Source organism: Phyllobates terribilis, unplaced genomic scaffold (assembly GCF_046119375.1).
Source record: "Phyllobates terribilis strain yellow unplaced genomic scaffold, ASM4611937v1 Scaffold_7__3_contigs__length_470593459, whole genome shotgun sequence".
Taxonomy (NCBI): domain Eukaryota; kingdom Metazoa; phylum Chordata; class Amphibia; order Anura; family Dendrobatidae; genus Phyllobates; species Phyllobates terribilis.
In genome coordinates, this window is record NW_027362767.1 from 397,375,986 (window position 1) to 397,395,539 (window position 19,554).

At 46.3% G+C, this 19,554-nt stretch overlaps 1 protein-coding gene across 1 annotated transcript in view; it reads right to left on the reverse strand.

Annotated features, from left to right (window-relative positions):
• LOC141154997 (cytochrome P450 2G1-like) overlaps nucleotides 1-19,554 on the reverse strand; it is a 59,671-nt gene that overhangs the window by 30,460 nt on the left and 9,657 nt on the right. The window contains exon 5 of the mRNA XM_073641590.1: nucleotides 3-179. Coding sequence (XP_073497691.1) covers nucleotides 3-179 — 177 coding nt within the window. The remainder of the gene's footprint in view (nucleotides 1-2; nucleotides 180-19,554) is intronic.

Here is a 19,554-nt window from a genome sequence, read left to right on the forward strand (position 1 = left end):
ACCTTTTCCATTTTGATGAGAAAAGCGTCAACATAGTCTCGAGGATTATTAGGGTCTAATGTCTTCTGATTCATTTTCACCCTACTATCGACATACTGGGAAAGTTTTCCTAGAAGTTTATTGATCTTCTGGTGAGGCCCTGGTATATAACTCATTAAGGATGGAAACAACTCAAATACCTGAGATGAAAAAAAAAAAAAACACTAAGTAATAAGTAGTAGTAAAATAAGAATATACTGGTACAGCTGAGAAAATGTCTGTTTCTAAGGGGATTGAAAAATGAGACCACCACTACAAATCTAAGAACTCAAACCAGTTGCTGTAGAGGTTCCACCAGGTTACTTAAAAGGAATCTGTCAGCAAGTTTTTTTTACCCCATCTGAGAGCATCATGATGTAGGGGCTGAGACCCTGATTTCAGTGATTTGTCACATATTAGGCTGATTTTCTGTTTCAATAAAATGAGTGCTTTATCAGCAGGAGATTATCACTACAGGACTAAGTGTCTCACGCCTCCTGGTCCAACCTCGCCCTCATTACTGATTAGCAGCTTTCTGTCAATATACAGTGCATACTGAAAGCAGCCAATCAGTGATGTAGGCAGAGTTATACTGGGCTCAGCATTCTGAGCTCTGCTAGATCTGCAGCAGAGAAAACTGTGATTCTATCACAACAGCTGCATGCTGTAAATTAAGTGATACATCGCCATAATCAGGGGTCTCTGCCCCTGCATCATGATGTTCTCAGATTACATAGAAGAAAAAACCTGTTGAGGGATTCCCTTTAAAAAAGGTCTAACTGTTAATGCATATTATATGCAATTTTAACGTCACGCGCAATATTGTGTTGCATGTGCTGCTCATTGCCCAGACAGGGTATCATTTTGCAGAAGTGTGAATGTATGAGATGCTGCAATTAGATGTGAGAGTTTTGCCCTCTCCTTAAAGATGTAATGTGGATTAAGTTCCTAGTGACATAGTTATCATAAGGCCGCTTAGAATTTGAATTAGCATGTGTGTTCATGCCCTTTGCAACATCTTTGAATCGTTAAAGGAATCTGTCACCTGGTTCTTGCTACCTCATTGGTTGTAGGGGGAAAAACCCTAATTCCTGCACTCAATGGGCTGCTTGTTGCAGGTTTGATAAAAACACAGCTTTTTCTGCTGAGATCTAGCAGTTGTTTGAATACTGAGCTCTATATGACCCTGCCAACTCCACTGATTGTCAGCTTTAGGCCACGGCCCCACTATCAGTATTTGGTCAGTATTCAATCACTATTTTTTCGCAGGAGTGGGAGATAAACCAGGTGAGGAACAATCAGAGAAAAGGTATAATAGAAACAAGTGCACAAATTCTTCATTTATCACCCACTCCTGGTTTTGGCTTCCACTCCTGAGAAAAAATTCTACCCAAATACTGATACTGGGGTCGTGGCCTAAGTTGTACACTATGTACAGGCAGAAAGCTGCCAACCAGTGGAGGGAGCCGGGTTATAGAGAGTTCATGTATATGGAGGACTACATAGCAGCTGATTTACTAGTCTTGTAGTGATAATCTCCGACTGATAAAACAGTGATTTTATCAAAATTTCAGCAAGGAGCCCAGTAAGTGACACACCAAGTTCTCTGTCTCTACGTTATGCTGCACTCAAAATTTTGAGCAAAAACTAGTACATACTAGTACTTTCTCAGCAGGAGAGGTCAGATACATGTAGAGTGCACAGTCACACAGATAGCTAGCAAGTAGGGGTGAGTAGCACTTTCTTTTATCCTCTTTCTGACAGCTTCAATAATAGTGCGAAGCTGAGCCCTGGGCCTATTGGGCCAGCTACGTACTATTACGCGCACTGCAATAGCGCCCGAACACAAGCTGACACCTGGTGCTATGTGCCAGGAGTGGTCCCGCACTGCTCCCGGCACATTAACCCCCGAAATGCTGTGATCGAAGTCAAACGCAGCATTGCAGAGGCAAGGGGAGGTAAGCACCGATACCTACTCTCCGGCGTCCCGCGCTGTCTGCGGCGGCTCCCGGATGTTGTCATAGTGACCCGATGTTGTCATGACAACATCCTGATCACCAGGAGGAAGGAAGTTACTTTGGTCATGCGCAGTGCATGACCACAGTAACTTCTCCCTATGCAGCGCTGACAGGCTGCATAGCATAGGTATGCTATACAATTTTGTACAATTTTTTTTTTCTACCAGGGAGATGCAGAAACGCTCAGGAAAAATCCTGAGTATTTCTGCATCGTGGGCACATAGCCTCACAGTTAAAAGACAAAGTATTTCACCGCCAAGGAGAGCTATGAGATTTATTCATACTTTCACCGAGTATGCTCGGGCGAGCACTGAGTACAGCTGCTCGGTGATATGTTTGAATCACTCCCGTGTGCAAGATTTGCGACTGTTTGACAGTGTGGCGCCCCTGAGGGTTCGGTCGCCACAGAGGTATTGCATCTCACCCAGAGGTGTGGTATCTCACTCACAGGTAAGGAAGGAGTATGGCACAGGACCCTAACACTGCATTCACTACACCACATTTCCGGGGGACAGGGCGACAATGCTCCTAAGGCAGAGCACAACTGTCCCTGATCCCTGGCTGGAGTGGGGGGAACCACCTAGATAGGGGGAACCATGTAGTGGATGGGTGGAGGAAGTAGTTAAGGGGATCACATAGTTAAAGATATAAAAGAGAGTAGCTATCTTGGAAGTGGAGACAGTGTGAAAGAAGAACTGACAGGGAGCAGAGGCTCTGTAGGAGCTCTGCTCCACATGCGGGCCTATCCAGGAGGCCTGAGCCTGAAAGAGAGGGGGGGCAGGAAAGCCCCAGGAACCCAGAAGGGACCCTAGGGGTACGGGCCATGCAGAAGGCCACCTGTATGCCCACTGCTACCAGGAGGTAGAGGGGTCAAGGCGAGAATAGGGAACCGGATCCCTCAACTAGCAGAGAAACATTGAAGGCTCAACTAGAAACCGGCGGCTGCAGCATTTAATGTGCTGTAGCCATAATCCGTCCCAGTTGCACTAAGAAGGTAGCCACATAGAAACAGGGGACGGAACATACATCGCCCGCTAAGGCCCGAGGGTACCGGATAGAAGTGGCGCTGGGTGTGAGGTGCAGGAAGAGCCCAGTGGAAGGTACACCGAACGGGGTCCTGATAAGTGCTCTAGAGATACCTGAGGGTGGACCGAGCCCCTCACTGAGTACGCACAGCACGACGTGGGAAGTTGCCTGGACGTCCGTGACTTGGAAAGTAATAACTGTGAGTAAAGACCCGGGGACTGCACAATCTTGTCTCCATGTTTCTTACCGCGCCAGCACCAACTGTACTGGGACGACCTGCACAACCACCATCATTCACACGCGCTGCCCTGAAGCTACACTCTTCCTGTGGGAGTCATATTACACTTGCTGCCCATTTCACCAGCTTCAGTGGACTGCTCCGCCGCGGCGGTTAACAATAACCGCAATCCACAGGTGGCGTAGTCGGACATTAACACTTATCTATATAAATTATGCCTTGGATTGACCGCCCTGGGTCATGGACTGGGTTGCCGCCACAGTGACTACAACCCCCAACATCTACAACAGGGCCCGGCTCCGGGTACCCCACGGCCCAGGGGGCACGTCAACAGCTTTAATACATGCGAGGAATGTGTAAGAAATAGGCATTCCTCACATGTATTAAAGCTGTCAAACAGTCGCAAATCATGCACACGGGAGCGATTCAACCATATCACCAAGTAGCTGTAACTACTCGGTGCTCGCCCGAGCATACTCAGCTAAAGGGTTAACAGAACATACTCGCTCATCACTATTGAGAGGTTAGCAGATAGCTGCATTAAGGGAGTTTGGAAGTCCTGGAAGGCTTTTGTGTAACAGTGAAGAGAATGGCCATGCCAGAGACACTCAGAGAATGGTGCCTGTGTGTGATGGACTGTTAAGCATGTGTGTAGATAAAAACTGGAATGAATGACAATAATCGCAATAGGATCATATCTGGATTGCAAAGAAAGAGTAAACAGGATTTGCTCACCTGGTGGGGTTGTGAAAGTCACAACCAATTGTTAGCTTGTAAACAAAGACAAGATAGTCAGCAAACTTAGAGATGAAAGTGGATGTAAAACTGTGCTGCTTCAAATCCAATATACAATAGGAGACGAGTAGTGATGAGCGACCACTAAAATGCTCGGGTGCTTGTGACTCAGGTAGAGCAAATCATACTACTAGGGTGCTCTTTCCTAGTAACGAGCCCAATGTAAGTCAATGGGAAACTCGAATATTCGGCGGTCTGCAGAGGGCCTAAAAATTGCCCAAATCGATGGGAACAGTGCTCAAATGACATGAGAACAGCATGGGGAAGACCCCTGGAAGCATTTCTGACTCCCAGGTCACAGCTGTGAACAATGTCGTCAGAGTATTACGCCACTTTTACGGACTCACAATTAAACATACAAAAAAAAAATTAAAATGGATTTTCCTGGAAAAAATGTTAAGGAACATCCATTCCAGAGTAATAACTTTTATATAAGCCAAAATAAATAAACAAAAACAAAAATGCTCCTCCACACCTTGGGCTATGTTCACACGTAGCATTTTTGATGCGTTTTTGCACTTTTGCATTGTTTCAACATACTCCCTTTCAAGTCTGACAGGTGTGTAATATCTGACACGCGCCCAAAAATTTCAGTATTCTTACTGCAGTAATATAGGATGACATCTGCTGACCATGGTTTTATGCAGTCACTTAATTGTACGCTATTTTGCTGCGACCAAGAGTGAATACTTTGGAACAACGTACACCTTCCTGAGTTTAAAGAAAGTGTAATATCTGCTACGCTCCCAAAAATGTCAGGATTCTTAACGCAGTAATATGGGATGACGTGTGACGACCATGGTTTTAGGCTGTGGCCTTCTAGTATACTATTGGTCAGTGACCAAGTGTGAATAGGTTTAACAAAACACAGCTAGCTGACTTTAAGTGGAGTGGAATATTTGGCACGCTCCACAAAATGTCTGTATTTTTACCTCAGTAATATGGGATCACGTGTGATGGTGTAAAATTTCCTCTGCTTCTACATTACAGCAATGTGAATAAAATAAAAAAACTGTCTGTATTCTGCTAACAAGCAAATTGAGCAGTAACAAGCTGTACTATATTGCTTTTTAAGCTACTAATCAGGATTAGAGAAAAACAAAAATTAGCCCTGATATCGAGGGCTATGTACAGTGAGTACGGAAAGTATTCAGACCCATTTAAATTTTTCACTCATTGCAGCCATTTGGTAAATTCTAAAAAGTAAATTTTTTTTCTCATTAAAGTACACTCTGCACCCCATCTTGACTGAAAAAAACCCCAGAAATGTAGAAATTTTTGCAGATTTAGCCAAGGTTACAAAATAAATTCTGCACTACTTAAGGTTCCTAAGAGCACAGTGGCCTCCATAATCCTTAAATGGTAGAAGTTTGGGACCACCAGATGTCTTCCTAGACCTGGTTGTTCAGCCAAACTGAGCAATCGTGGGAGAAGAGCCTTGGTGAGAGAAGTAAAGAAGAACCCCAAGATCACTGTGGCTGAGCTACAGAGAAGCAGTAGGGAGATGGGAGAAAGTTTCACAAAGTCAACTATCACTGCAGTCATCCACCAGTCAGGCCTTTATGGCAGAGTGGCCCGACGAACACTCTCCTCAGTGCAAGACATATCAAAGCCTGCATAGAGTTTGCTCCAAAACACATAAAGGACTCCTAGACTATGAGAAATAAGATTCTCTGGTCTAAAGAGATGAAGATTTAACTTTTTGGTGATAATTCTAAGCGGTGTGTGTGGAGAAAACCAGGCACTGCTCATCACCTACCCAATACAATCCCAACAGTGGAACATGGTCGTGGGAGCATCATGCTATGGGGGTGTTTTTCAGCTGCAGGGACAGGATGACTGGTTTCAATTGAAGGAAACATGAATGCGGACCAAGTACAGAGATATCCTGGATGACAACCTCTTCCAGAGTGCTCTGGACCTCAGACTTGGCCAAAAGTTCACCTTCCAACAAGACAATGACCCTAAGCGCACAGCTAAAATAACAAAGGAGTGGCTTCAGAACAACTCTGTGACCATTCTTGATTGGCCCAGCCAGAGCCCTGACCTTAACCCAATTGAGCATCTCTGGAGAGACCTGAAAATAGCTCTCCACAAACTTTCACCATCCGACCGGACGAAACTTGAAAGGATTTGCAAGGAAGAATGGCAGAGGATCCCCAAATCCAGGTGTGAAAAACTTGTTGCATCATTCCCAAGAAGATTCATGGTTGTACTAGCTCAAAATGGTGCTTCTACTCATTACTGAGCAAAGAGTCTGAATACTTATGACCATGTGAAATTTCAGTTTTTCTTTTTTAATAAATTTGCAAAAATGTCTACATTTCTGTTTTTTTCAGTCAAGATGGGGTGCAGAGTGTTCTTTTATGAGACAAAAAAAAATAACTTTTTAGAATTTACCAAATGGATGCAATGAAACAAAGAGTGAAACATTTAAAGGGGTCTTAATACTTTCTGTACCCACTGTATATCTGTAACAACAGCAGCAAACAGAATGTACAATGGACCCTATTGTGCTGTGTCCAGTGTCCACAATCTCTATCTAACTCCTGCTATCACCAACCTGCTATCACCAGCCTGCTATCATACACCCTCGCAAAAAACTCAAAAAACTTGACCTACACTCACTCTCTGAATCTCTCATCCCTCTTACAGACATAAATTCCTTACATGACGCGCGTGCTGCTGCTGATTTATATGACACCACAACAGCTGCAGCTCTTGACTCAGTCACCCCTCTCACACATACCAAAGCTCTCACATTCAATAGGCAACCCTGGCACACCAACCTCACTAAAGAATTGCGATGGGCCTCCAGGATTGCAGAGCGGAGATGGAAAAGGTCCCAATCCATCGAGCACTTGATCGCAATCAAGCAATCCCGCACTATTTTAAAGTCCACACTCACAGCAGCAAAACACACATACTTCTCATCTCTCATATCCTCCCTGTCTCACAACCCTAAACAGCTATTCAACACTTTCAATTCTCTCCTCCGTCCCTCAGCGCCTCTCCCCACTCCTCTCAGAGCAGCTGAAGAGTTTTCCTCATTCTTCAAGCAGAAGATTGATAACATCAGACAAAGCTTTTGCCTAAAGTCCCTACAGCCCCTCTTCATATCTACTCAACCTTCCTCCTCTAAACCCCACTTCTCTACTAACAGAAGATCAAGTCTCCCTTTACTCTCCAAATCACACCTCACCACTTGACCCAATCCCATCCCACCTCATCCTTAACCTTACCACAGTCTTCATCCCAACCCTAACCCACCTCTTCAACCTGTCACTAACAACTGGTGTCTTCCCCTCATGTTTCAAACACGCCTCAATCACAACCATCCTCAAAAAGCCCTACCTTGACCCATCCTCTCTGACTAACTATTGCCCCATTTCACTTCTCCCCTATGCCTCAAAACTACTGGCACAACATGTCCACCTTGAACTGTCCTTTCACCTCTCCTCATGTTCTCTCTTTGACCGCTTACAATCTGGCTTCCGACCGCATCACTCCACTGAAACTGCTCTGACTAAAGTCACCAATGACCTACTAACCACCAAATCCAAGCAACACTACTCTGTCCTCCACCACCTGGACCTGTCATCTGCCTTCACCACAGTGGACCACTCCCTCTTACTGCAGACTCTCTCATCTCTTGGCATCATGGACTTGGCCCTATCTGTCACGGGTGTGTCGCCACGATGATCGTCACGATTACACAGCCTGACTTCTCGCAGCTGAGTTTTTGGTGTTTTGTGTTTTTCGGCAGTGAGGGAGTTAACTCTCTCTCTCTGTGCTAGACGAGGTCCAGCCTCGCCCAGCTGCAATCAATGCTGCAGTAGTGGGACTCCTTCAAATGCCTGCCGGTCTGTTAGGGAAGTGTCGGTGAAAGCATTTCATACAGACAAACAGAGCGGATCGTGGTATTTTGGAGTTCTGAGCTAAGTGTATTTGGTGTGGTTTTTCCCTTCCTCGCTTTATCATTTATCTCCTTTCCCGTTGGTGTTCCCTCTGTAGTTGTGGTGTAGTTCTTGTATGCAAGGTGGTTTTTTGTTTGACCCTTGTACTGTCTCGTTCGTCTAAGTACTGTGTGTTGGCATATTATTTCCTGACCCCTATTGTTGTGATCGGGGTCCTTCTCAGGACTAGATTACTGAGGTGCAGGGATCCTCAGGAGGTAGGGGTTACGCTGGCGGCCTGGACCTCTGTACCTTTAACAGTACCTCCAGGTAGAGGGATTAGTCAGGGCCCCAGCTTAGGGTCAGCTTAGGCCCCTGACCTCCTGTACGCAGAGTCAGTGTGACATTATCTTGGATTTCTTCATACCTAGCTGACCGGACATTCAACATCTCCCACTCACACACCACCTCCTCATCTCACCCCCTATCTGTCAGTGTCCCTCAAGGTTCAGTTCTAGGACCCCTGCTCTTCTCCATCTACACCTTTGGCCTGGGACAGCTCATAGAGTCTCACGGCTTTCAGTATCACCTCTATACTGATGACACACAGATTTATCTCTCTGGACCCGATATCTCCTCCCTACTAACCAAAATGCCACAATATCTGTCCGCTATGTCACCCTTCTTCTCTGCCAGATTTCTAAAACTTAACATGGATAAAACAGAATTCATTATCTTTCCACCTTCTCATTTTGACCTATCCATCAACGTTAATGGCTGTTCAGTTCCGCAAGCTCGCTGCCTTGGGGTCACCCTGGACTCTGATCTCTCCTTCAAACCACATATCCAAGCCCTTTCCACTTCCTGCCGACTTCAACTCAAAAATATCTCCCACATCCATACATTCCTCAGCAAAGACTCTGCAAAAACACTAGTGCATGCCCTCATCATCTCCCGCCTTGAGTACCGCAACCTCCTGCTCTGTGGCCTCCCTTCTAAGCTTCTCGCGCCCCTCCAATATATCCTAACCTCTGCTGCCCGACTAATCCCCCTGTCCCCTCACTATTCCTTGGCCTCTCCCCTCTGTCAATCCCTACACTGGCTCCCCATTGCCCAGAGACTACAGTTAAAAACCCTAACCCTGGCATACAAAGCCATCAACAACCTGTCTCCCCCATACATCTGTGACCTAGTCTCCCGGTTCTTACCTGCACGCAACCTCCGATCCTCACAAGGTCTCCTTCTCTACTCTCCTCTTATCTCCTCTTCCCAAAATCGCATACAAGATTTCTCCCTTGTATCCCCCCTACTCTGGAATTCTCTACCCTACCATATCAGACTTTCGCCTACCATGGAAACCTTTAAAAGAAACCTGAAGACCTACCTCTTCAGACAAGCCTACAACCTGTAGTAACCACCACTCCACCATATTGCTGCATGACCAGTTCTACCCCCACCTTCTGTATCAGCACCCATCCATTGTAGATTGTGAGCCCTCGCGGGCAGGGTCCTCCCACCTCTTGAACCAGTTGCTGACTTGTTTTGTTTAAGATTATTTTAAGTGTTTTTGCTATGTATACCCCCTTTTTCACATGTAAAGCGCCATGGAATAAATGGCGCTATAATAAATAATAGTAATAATAATAATCACCAATAATATATGCAACTGAATATGTCCTCAGAAGGACTATTGGTTCACATGGATTTAGATATACTTGTGGACTTCCTAAATCTAACTATTAAAACATCAACTTTGTCCTTCACACAGCAGCAACTCTCCCTACTCTGCCTGTCTGAAGGGTAGACTGTGACGAGCATAGGTTCCCAGGTCTTATATAGACCTGATAATGCTATGCAGACAGCCAATCACTGTAATGCGGCAACCAAGATGGCTATGGCATTACAGTAAGTGGTAAGCAATCCCTGCATGTTCATTGGCTCTCTAAAGAGTGCCAAACATGCAGGGCGGGGACCCGAGTTCCTGCCCGAGCATCCCGGAAATACTCGCTGACCATCTCTCTCAGTGAGATGCTTGGGTGAGTACCGTGCAGTGGCGAGCATGCTCACTGATCACTAGAGACCAGATGCAGTATTTACCGTGGGTACGGAAATTATTCAGACCCCTTTAAATTTTTCACTCTTTGTTTCATTGCAGCCATTTGGTAAATTCTAAAAAGTTCTTTTTTTTTTTCATTAATGTACACTCTGCACCTCATCTTGACTGAAAAAAAATGAAATGTAGAAATTTTTGCAAATTTATTAAAAAAGAAAAACTGAAATATCACATGGTCATAAGTATTCAGACCCTTTGCTCAGTTTTGAGTAGAAGCACCCTTTTGAGCTAGTACAGCCATGAGTCTTCTTGGGAATGATGCAACAAGTTTTTCACATCTGGATTTGGGGATCCTCTGCCATTCTTCCTTGCAGATCCTCTCCAGTTCCGTCAGGTCGGATGGAGAACGTTGGTGGAGAGCCATTTTCTGGTCTCTCCAGAGATGCTCAATTGGGTTAAGGTCAGGGCTCTGGCTGGGCCAGTCAAGAATGGTCACAGAGTTGTTCTGAAGCCACTCCTTTGTTATTTTAGCTGTGTGCTTAGGGTCATTGTCTTGTTGAAAGGTGAACCTTTGGTCAAGTCTGAGGTCCACAACACTCTGGAAGTTGTTTTAATCCAGAATATCTCTGAACTTGGCCAAATTCATGTTTCCTTCAATTGCAAGCAGTCGTCCTGTCTCTGCAGCTGAAAAACACCCCCATAGCATGATGCTGCTACCACCATGTTTCACTGTTGGGATTGTATTGGGCAGGTGATGAGCAGTGCCTGGTTTTCTCCACATATACCGCTTAGAATTATCACCAAAAAGTTCTATATTCGTCTCAACAGACCAGAGAATCTTATATCTCATAGCCCTTCATGTGTTTTTGAGCAAACTCTATGAAGACTTTCATATGTCTTGCACTGAGGAGAGGCTTCCGTCGGGCCACTATGCCATAAAGGCCCGACTGGTGGTGGAGGGCTGCAGTGATAGTAGACTTTGTGGAACTTTCTCCCATCTCCCTACTGCATCTTTGGAGCTCAGCCACAGTGATTTTAGTGTTCTTCTTTACCTCTCTCATCAAGGCTCTTCCATGATTGCTCAGTTTGGCTGGACTGCCAGGTCTAGGAAGACTTCTGGTGGTCCCAAACTTCTACCATTTAAGGATTATGGAGGCCACTGTGCTCTTAGGAACCTTGAGTACTGCAGAAATTCTTTTGTAACCTTGGCTAGATCTGTGCCTTGCCACAGTTCTGTCTCTGAGCTCCTTGGGAAGTTCCTTTGAGTTCACAATTCTCATTTGGTCTGACATGCACTGTGAGGTCTTATATAGACAGGTGTGTGCCTTTCCAAATGAAGTTCTGTCAGTTTAATTAATACTGCTGGACTCCAATGAAGGAGTAGAACCATCTCAAGGAGGATCACAAGGAAATGGACAGCATGTGACTTAAATATGAGTGTCTGAGCAAAGGGTCTGAATACTTTTGACTACTGATGAGCGAGCATGCTCGCTACAGCTTGGTGCTCATCCAGCATCTCACTGCTCGAGATTCTTGGCGCTCGCCGAGTATTTCTGGGCTGCTTGGGCGGGAACTCGGGTCCCCTCCCTGCGTGTTTGGCGCTCTATATAGAGCCAATGAACATGCAGGGATTACCTGCCATGCACTGTAATGCTGTTGTCATGTTGGTTGTGGGCATTACAGTGAATGGCTGGCCGCACAGCGTCATCAGGTCTGTATCAGACCTTGCGCTGCCATGCTCGTCACAGTCACTCCGGATCAGACAGTGTAGGGAGAGCTGCTGCTGTGTCAGGGAGAGATATGATCGTGTATTAGGTAGTGTAGGGAGAAAAACCATACATTACACATATCCATCTTAACAAACAGTCCTTATGAGGAATAATCCATCTGCAGAGATATCAGGCAGGCAGGGTGTATAGGCAAGGCGGTGTATATAGCAGACTGCAGTGCATGTAGCACAAGAGGCTCCATTCCAATTCTGCCTTCTTAAATATTTCTATACAAAGTCCCAGGTCTCAGGGGCCAGGAATACTTTTCTTTAGCTCTTAATCATCATTATTTGCTTAAAAAGCAATCCCGAGAACACCATTTGCACCACTTGCTTGTTGACACTGCAGAATACAGCCAGGTCCTTTCCATATTAGAGTGCTAGAAATCCAGCTATTTAAAACTGTGTTTTCTCCATCAAATGGATCACATATACATTGTCAGAAAATACTGCCATTTCTGGCCTCCATTAAAAATTTCTTTGTTCTGTCATTGAAGCAATTCACTGCAGTTTGCTGTTCAAACTACTTACCTACACGCCAGGTATTTAAAACTGTGTTTTCTCTATCACACAGATCACATATAAGTTCGCTCCAAACTCAGTCATTTGTAGTGACCGTGGAAGATACTGTCCTCCATTTAAAATGGGCAAGGCACGAGGCAAGGGACGGGGAACTGGACGTGATGGTAATGGTGCATTCAGAGGTCGAGGACAAGGCCGTGGACAAGCTGAAATTGTGCCACAACAAACACCCACATCTTCTCGCCTGACCTTCCTTTCCCAACAGCTAGGGGACCGCAGCACCCGATTATTGAACCCAGAGCAGTGTCAAAAGGTTGTTGGTTGGATAGCGGATAATGCTTCCAGTCACTTAGTCACCACCACCACCACCCTGTCTTCCACACGGTCAAGTCTCAGTAGCCGTGAGACTGGACCGCATATTCCTCACCCTGATCCTCCTTCCTCTCACCATGCCGAGTACACAGAGACAACTGATCCCACACTTGGATACTCTGAAGAGCTGTTCACTTTTCCATTTACAGATTTGGGCCTCTCGCCCGGTCCACTTGAAGCGGGGCTAGAGGAGATCACGTGTAGCGATGCCCAAATATTTGAGCAGCCACGGTCACACGAAGACGACAGTGGGAGAGTGTCACAAGAGGTGGACGATGATGAGACACAATTGCCAGAAAGTCATGAGGAGGACCAGGGTGCGGAAGTGGAAGACGAGGTGGTGGATGATATAGTAACTGACCCAACCTGTCAGGAGGACATGCAGAGCAAGGACAGCAGCACACAGGGGGAGGGAGGCACAGCACCCCAACAGGCAGGAAGAAGGAGCGTGGTGGCTGCAGACAGAAGGCAGGCAACCGTTCCTCGTAACACCAACACGAAGGATGTTGTCAGTACAACTGTTAGGTATTCCCTAACTGTTAGGTATTCCCTATAAGGTGTTGCAAAAAGGCCATTTGCAACACCTTATAGGCCAGCATCAGCAGGGGTGGCAAAACGACCAGCCTGACCGCCAGCAGCATGATCAGGCACATGGCATCCGACTTTGTGGGCCGAACCCCGTGGTCAAGAAACAGTGTCTGCGGGTGGCACCATTGCTTCTTCCGCTGTTGTGCATGCAAGCTAATCCCCTGTCCATGGTGCATGTGAAGACGCCTCCTGCCCTGCACCTGTCGTTGCACACTCTTAAGTAGCAGCACCAGGAAGCACGTCCATGTCCTTTTCCCAGCACAGCGTTCAGTTGTCCATACCCCAGTCCTTGGAATGCAAGGACAAATATGCAGCTAACGCCCCACAGGCCACACTACTAAATTCTCACATTTCACGACTGCTTGCGCTCAAAATGTTGCCTTTTAGGCTCGTGGAGATGGAAGTATTCCGCAACCTGATGGCGGCGGCCGTCCCTCGGTACTCAGTCCCAAGCCGCCACTATTTCTCCCGGTGTGCCGTCCCTGCATTACACAAGTATGTGTCCCAAAACATTAGCCGTGCTCTCAACAACGCAGTTACCGGTAAAGTACACCTAACCACAGACACGTGGACAAGTGCTTGTGGGCAGGGATGGTACATCTCACTGACGGCATACTGGGTAAACATAGTGGAAGCCGGGACCCAGTTTGAACTTGGGACGGAACACGTCCTCCCAACGCCAAGGATTTCGGGCCCTAGGTCAATCAGAGTTGTCCCCACCGTCTACAGCTCCTGCACCTCATCCTCCTCAGCCTCCTCCTACTCTTCAGCCTCCATCTCCGAAATGACCACATCAGTCGCAAGCTGGAAGGACTGCAGCACTGCCTCGGCCAAGAGGGAACAGGCTCTGTCAAAGCTAATATGCTTAGGTGAAAAACCGCACAATTCTGAAAAGCTGTGGACAGCTCTGAAAGAGCAGGCAAATCTGTGGCTCACTCCGCTGAACCTATAGCCAGGCATGGTCGTATGTGACAATGGTCAGAACCTGGTGGCGGCTCTGAGGCGAGGCGAGCTCACACACGTACCATGCCTGGCCCATGTGCTTAACCTACCTGGAGATGCCGGATCTGCTTGTTAAATTACGCCGCCTGTGTGCCCATTTTAGAAAGTCAGCTGCAGCTTCCGCTGCCCTTGTAATGTTTCAGCAGCGTTTGCAGTTTCCGGCTCACAGACTGGTGTGTGATGTCCTCACGCATTGGAACTCTACACTGCAGATGTTGGGAAAGATTTGTGAGCAGAAGAGGGCAGCTGTTGAGTACCAGCATCAACAAGGCCGTTGGTATTCAGTTCAGACTCCACACATAAGACCTCAGGAGTGGACATGGATGTCAGACATATGTACCATCCTCCAAAACTTTGAGGACTCCACCAAGATGGTGAGCGGCGATGACACCATAATTAGCGTCACCATCCCGCTTCTCTGTCTTCTGAAATGCTCTCTGCTCACAATCAAAGAGGATGCATTGCAGGCGGAGCACGATGAGATGGAGCAAGGAACCATACAGTGTGATTACACACAGCCAAGCCTCATCTCATCCTAACGTGGATTGGGTGACAATGAGGAGGAGGAGCAGGAAGGACAGGAGCTAGTTTTATGCACTATAGACAGTACTACCTGCACAGCTGTCATACCGTCTGTTCAGCGTGGATGGCCTGAGGACAGAGAGGAGGAGGAGGAGGAGAGCATGGTCAGTCATCCTCTTGGAGAGGACACGTAAGTCTTGCCTGTTAGTAGTCTGGCACGCATGGCTGAGTTTATGTTACGCTGACTTTCCCATGACCTTGCGTTCTCACAAATTTTGAGTGCCAGTCATTACTGGTTGGTGACATTTCTAGACTCATGCTACAAGGAGAACTTTATATCTCTTATTCCTGATGCAGTCAGGTTCACAAAAATGGGGCAGTACCAGAAGGCCCTTGTTGCAGAACTATTAAAAAAATTCCCATCTGAAAACGCTGGTGGCAGAGGGCACACTTTGCTGGACAACCAAGGAGTAAAGGCGAGAGAGACACAACTTCAATCCAGCAGAGGCAGGGGAACACTGTCAAAGCACTTGGAGCGTTTCCTCAGACTCTCCCATCGCACAGGCCCTGAGGCACGGGGTACTCTCACAAGGAGTGCAAAGTTTTGGAAGATGCTGAGGGAGTACCTTGCAGACGGTACCAACATCCTCCGTGATTCCTCTGTACCTTATAATTATTGGGTATCCAAGCTGGATACATGGAATGAACTGGTTCTCTATGCCTTGGAGGTCCTGGCCTGCCCTGCTGCCAGCGTTTTATCAGAGCCGGTCTTTAATGCCGCTGGTGGAATTATAACTGATAAGCGCATCCGTCTGTCAACTGAAAATGCTGACAGGCTGACTCTTATGAAAATGAACAAGGGCTGGATTGGGCCAGACTTCTCAACACCACCAAATGATGGCAGCGTAACATAAACTCAAATCCAGTGTCTTTTCTTGGGTGGTGTATTCCCATGCACCTTTTCACACTCACATATGGGTAAACGCTTCCTGATTTTGTCTATTTGCTATTGTCCTCCTCCATCTCCTCATCCTTCACCACCATATCACCAGGGTGACCATGGTCCGTGATGCAACACACATAATTTTTTAAAGGGTGTTTATGATGCCCGTGAAAATTTTTTTTTATACAGTATGTTAATGTGTACCCCCAGGGGTAAATGTTTGTCAGCCCATACACTTAGTGCATGGGCATTACAAGTATAGGAGACCCACTCCTTTCTAATGGGAACATTTTTTTATGAGGCCCTTCTCCACATCTCTTCCAAGGTGCATTGAAGTGCCTCCAAATTTTTGGCAGCCCTTGCATTCACTGCATAGGCCAACACTATGGGAGAATCTCTCCTTTCTAATGGGATTTGTCGTTACTCTGGTCCTGCTCTGTGTGTCTTTAAATTCTTAGTGGGGTTTTTCCTAAAATTGGTCAGCCGTTGGACTCACTGCATACCCTATAACTGTATAGCAGACCCTCTCCTTTCTAATGGGAACATGTCGTACCTTGTTACTATGGCCCTGCTCTATGTGTCTTTAAATTCTTAGTGGGGTTTTTCCTAAAATTGGTCGGCTGTTGGACTCACTGCATACCATATAACTGTATAGCAGACCCTCTCCTTTCTAATGGGAACATGTCGTACCTTGTTACTGTGGCCCTGCTTTATGTGTCTTTAAATTCTTAGTGGGGTTTTTCCTAAAATTGGTCAGCTGTCGGATTCACTGTATACCCTATAACTGTATAGCAGACGCTCTCCTTTCTAATGGGAACTTGTCGTACCTTGTTACTGTGGCCCTGCTCTATGTGTCTTTAAATTCTTAGTGGGGTTTTTCCAAAAATTGGTCAGCCGTTGGAATCACTACATACCCTATAACTGTATAGCAGACCCTCTCCTTTCTAATGGGAACATGTCGTACTTGTTACTGTGGCCCTGCTCTTTGTGTCTTTAAATTCTTAGTGGGGTTTTTCCTAAAATTGGTCAGCTGTTGGACTAACTGCATACCCTATAACTGTACAGCAGACCCTCTCCTTTCTAATGGGAACATGTCGTACTTGCCACTGTGGCCCTGCTCTTTGTGTCTTTAAATTCTTAGTGGGGTTTTTCCTAAAATTGGTCGGCCGTTGGACTCACTGCATACCCTATAACTGTATAGCAGACTCTCTCCTTTCTAATGGGAACATGTCGTACCTTGTTACTGTCACCCTGCTCTATGTGTCTTTAAATTCTTAGTGGGGTTTTTCCTAAAATTGGTCAGCCGTTGGACTCACTGCATACCCTATAACTGTATAACAAACTCTCTCCTTTCTAATGGGAACATGTCGTACCTTGTTACTGTGGCCCTGCTCCATGTGTCTTTAAATTCTTAGTGGGGTTTTTCCCAAATTTTGGCAGCCCTTGCAGTCACAGCATGGGCATTACCACTATAGGTGACCAGCTCCTTTATAATGGGAACATTTTTTTTATTGAGACCCTCCTCTATGTCTCTTCAAAGGGGTATAGGGTTGCGTCCAAATTTTTGGCAGCCCTTGCAGTCACTGGATACGCAATAACAGTATAGGAGACCCACTTGTTAATAATGAGAACAACAAAGCATAGACGGCTGATGGCTCTCTAACAATAGCTACGGCCGACTGCTGGCCTTTTAAGAATAGTAAGGGCTGTCTGATGTCTCTGTAAAAATAAGCTTTATGACTTTCAGAGTCCCTCCATCATAAATAAAAAAAATGATGTGTCTGATGATGTGTCACACATCACATTGCCAGATAAGGTTGTAAAATGTTAAAATGACATTTCCCGGTGAATGCATTTGTCTTAAAAAATAACGTAAAAAAAGAAAAACAATAGGATCTTTCTTTAGCATAAAAAACAGCGTCACCAATTTAACCTCAATGTAATCATATTGTTCAGCTGATGCACCTCCTCCTCCATCTCCAAAATGATCACATCAGTCACAAGCTGACAGCACTGCACCACTGCCTTGGCCAAGGGGCAACAGGCTGTGGTGAAGATAACATGCTTAATGAGTAATTGACAAACCGCCCAGCGCTGCAGAGTTGTTGAAAACTGTAACACAGCAGCTTGATCTGTGGCTCTCACCGCTGAACATACAGCCAGGCATGGTCGCGTGTGACAATGGGCGGAACCTGGTGATGGAGAAATGACAGCCGGGGAAGATACAGTTTCCTTATATGCCAGGCCTTTCACCGAGCTAAAGAATATGGCTGTGGTGAAATACAACTCAAACTGAGAAGCTATTTCAGATTGAAAAACACTGTGCCCACCAGAGGATTTAATTCTGAGGGCTAACCTTTCTCACCCGTTAATGAGACCCATAGCAGTTGCAAGGTTAGCACTATCATGAACTCTCCTGAGGTAGAAGCCAAGGCACACCAGGGGATTCTCTGGTGGGACCGTCCAACTCTGCTGAGAAGCAGTCCTGGCTAAGAAAAGTGTGTGGGAAGGTTCCCGGACACTCTATGGCTGCATTTTTTACTGAGGAGGAAACACACGCAAACACGAGGAGAACCTACAAAGTCCTTGCAGATGTTGTCCTTGCTGGGATTTGAACCCGGGATCCCAGCGCTGCAAGGCTTCAGTGCTAACCACTGATCCAATGTGCTTCCATTCACCCTCTATTATCTAACAGGCTGGAGAAACTTGCACCTACTGCCACTCTATCTTCAGCTACTTTGTGAGAAAATGTATTTGGGCAGCCACTAAGTCTACCAAATAAAATTCCTGAGAAGGAAATTGGGGATGGCTTCGCTACTGGTACTGGGGGCGTCGTACCATAGTTTGCTGGAAATATTCAAGGCTGGTAGGAGGCAAGCAAATTCCCACAGAAAAGTACCAGCAGTAATATTAAGGCCACATTTCAAGTGCAAGCAGCTTTAGACGACTTCCTGGGAGAAATGAGAAATGATATGCTGGGTAGATAGGGTTTCCCTCTATGATAGTCCTTTCACCAATCTAAATTCAACTCTCAGACAAAAAAGTTGTCGACTGGCTCTGTACCATCCCTGGCCACATTCACCTGTTCACGTGTTTGTGGTTAGGCGGTACTTCCCAGTAAGTGCACTGGGGAGGGCACGGGTAATGTTGTGGGACCCGTGCTTGTGGAAGGCGGAGGCGATACCAGGAAATATAGTGGCGCCTGGGGACCGAGTATGTACACCCAGCCGCCGCCGGCATGAGGGTGTGAAAAGCTTCCACTTCCACATGCTTTAAAGGCCATATTTCAAGTGCAAAGAGCTGCCCAGAAATGTGGCAGTTTAGTATTGCGGCCTGTGGGTGGGTGGCTGGCTGGCTGCATACTTGCACTTGCATTCCAAGTAACAGAAAACTAAGCAGATGGTGGCCTCTATCATCATCATGGCCTCACATCGGAACTATGAACTCTCCTGAAGTAGAAGCCAGGGCCCGCCGGAGGAGTCTCCGGTTCTCTGTTGAGCCCGTACAACCTTGCCGAAAAGCAGCCCTGGCTAAGAAAAGTGTGGGGGAAGGTTCCCGGACACTCTATGGCTGCTTTTTTAATGTGGATCGGCCATGCTTATGCATGTTATTTCTCAAAATGCATGTTATTTCTCCAAACGCATTACAGATCAGGCCATTGTCCAGCTCTGTTTTCAAGAATTTAAATGCGCAAAGAAAGATGTGTGTGTTTGTCAAAGCACCACCGACAAGGGCGAGTTGATGTTGGACGGGCTGCCATTGCTTCTGCAACAAGCTCAATTACAGGACTTCC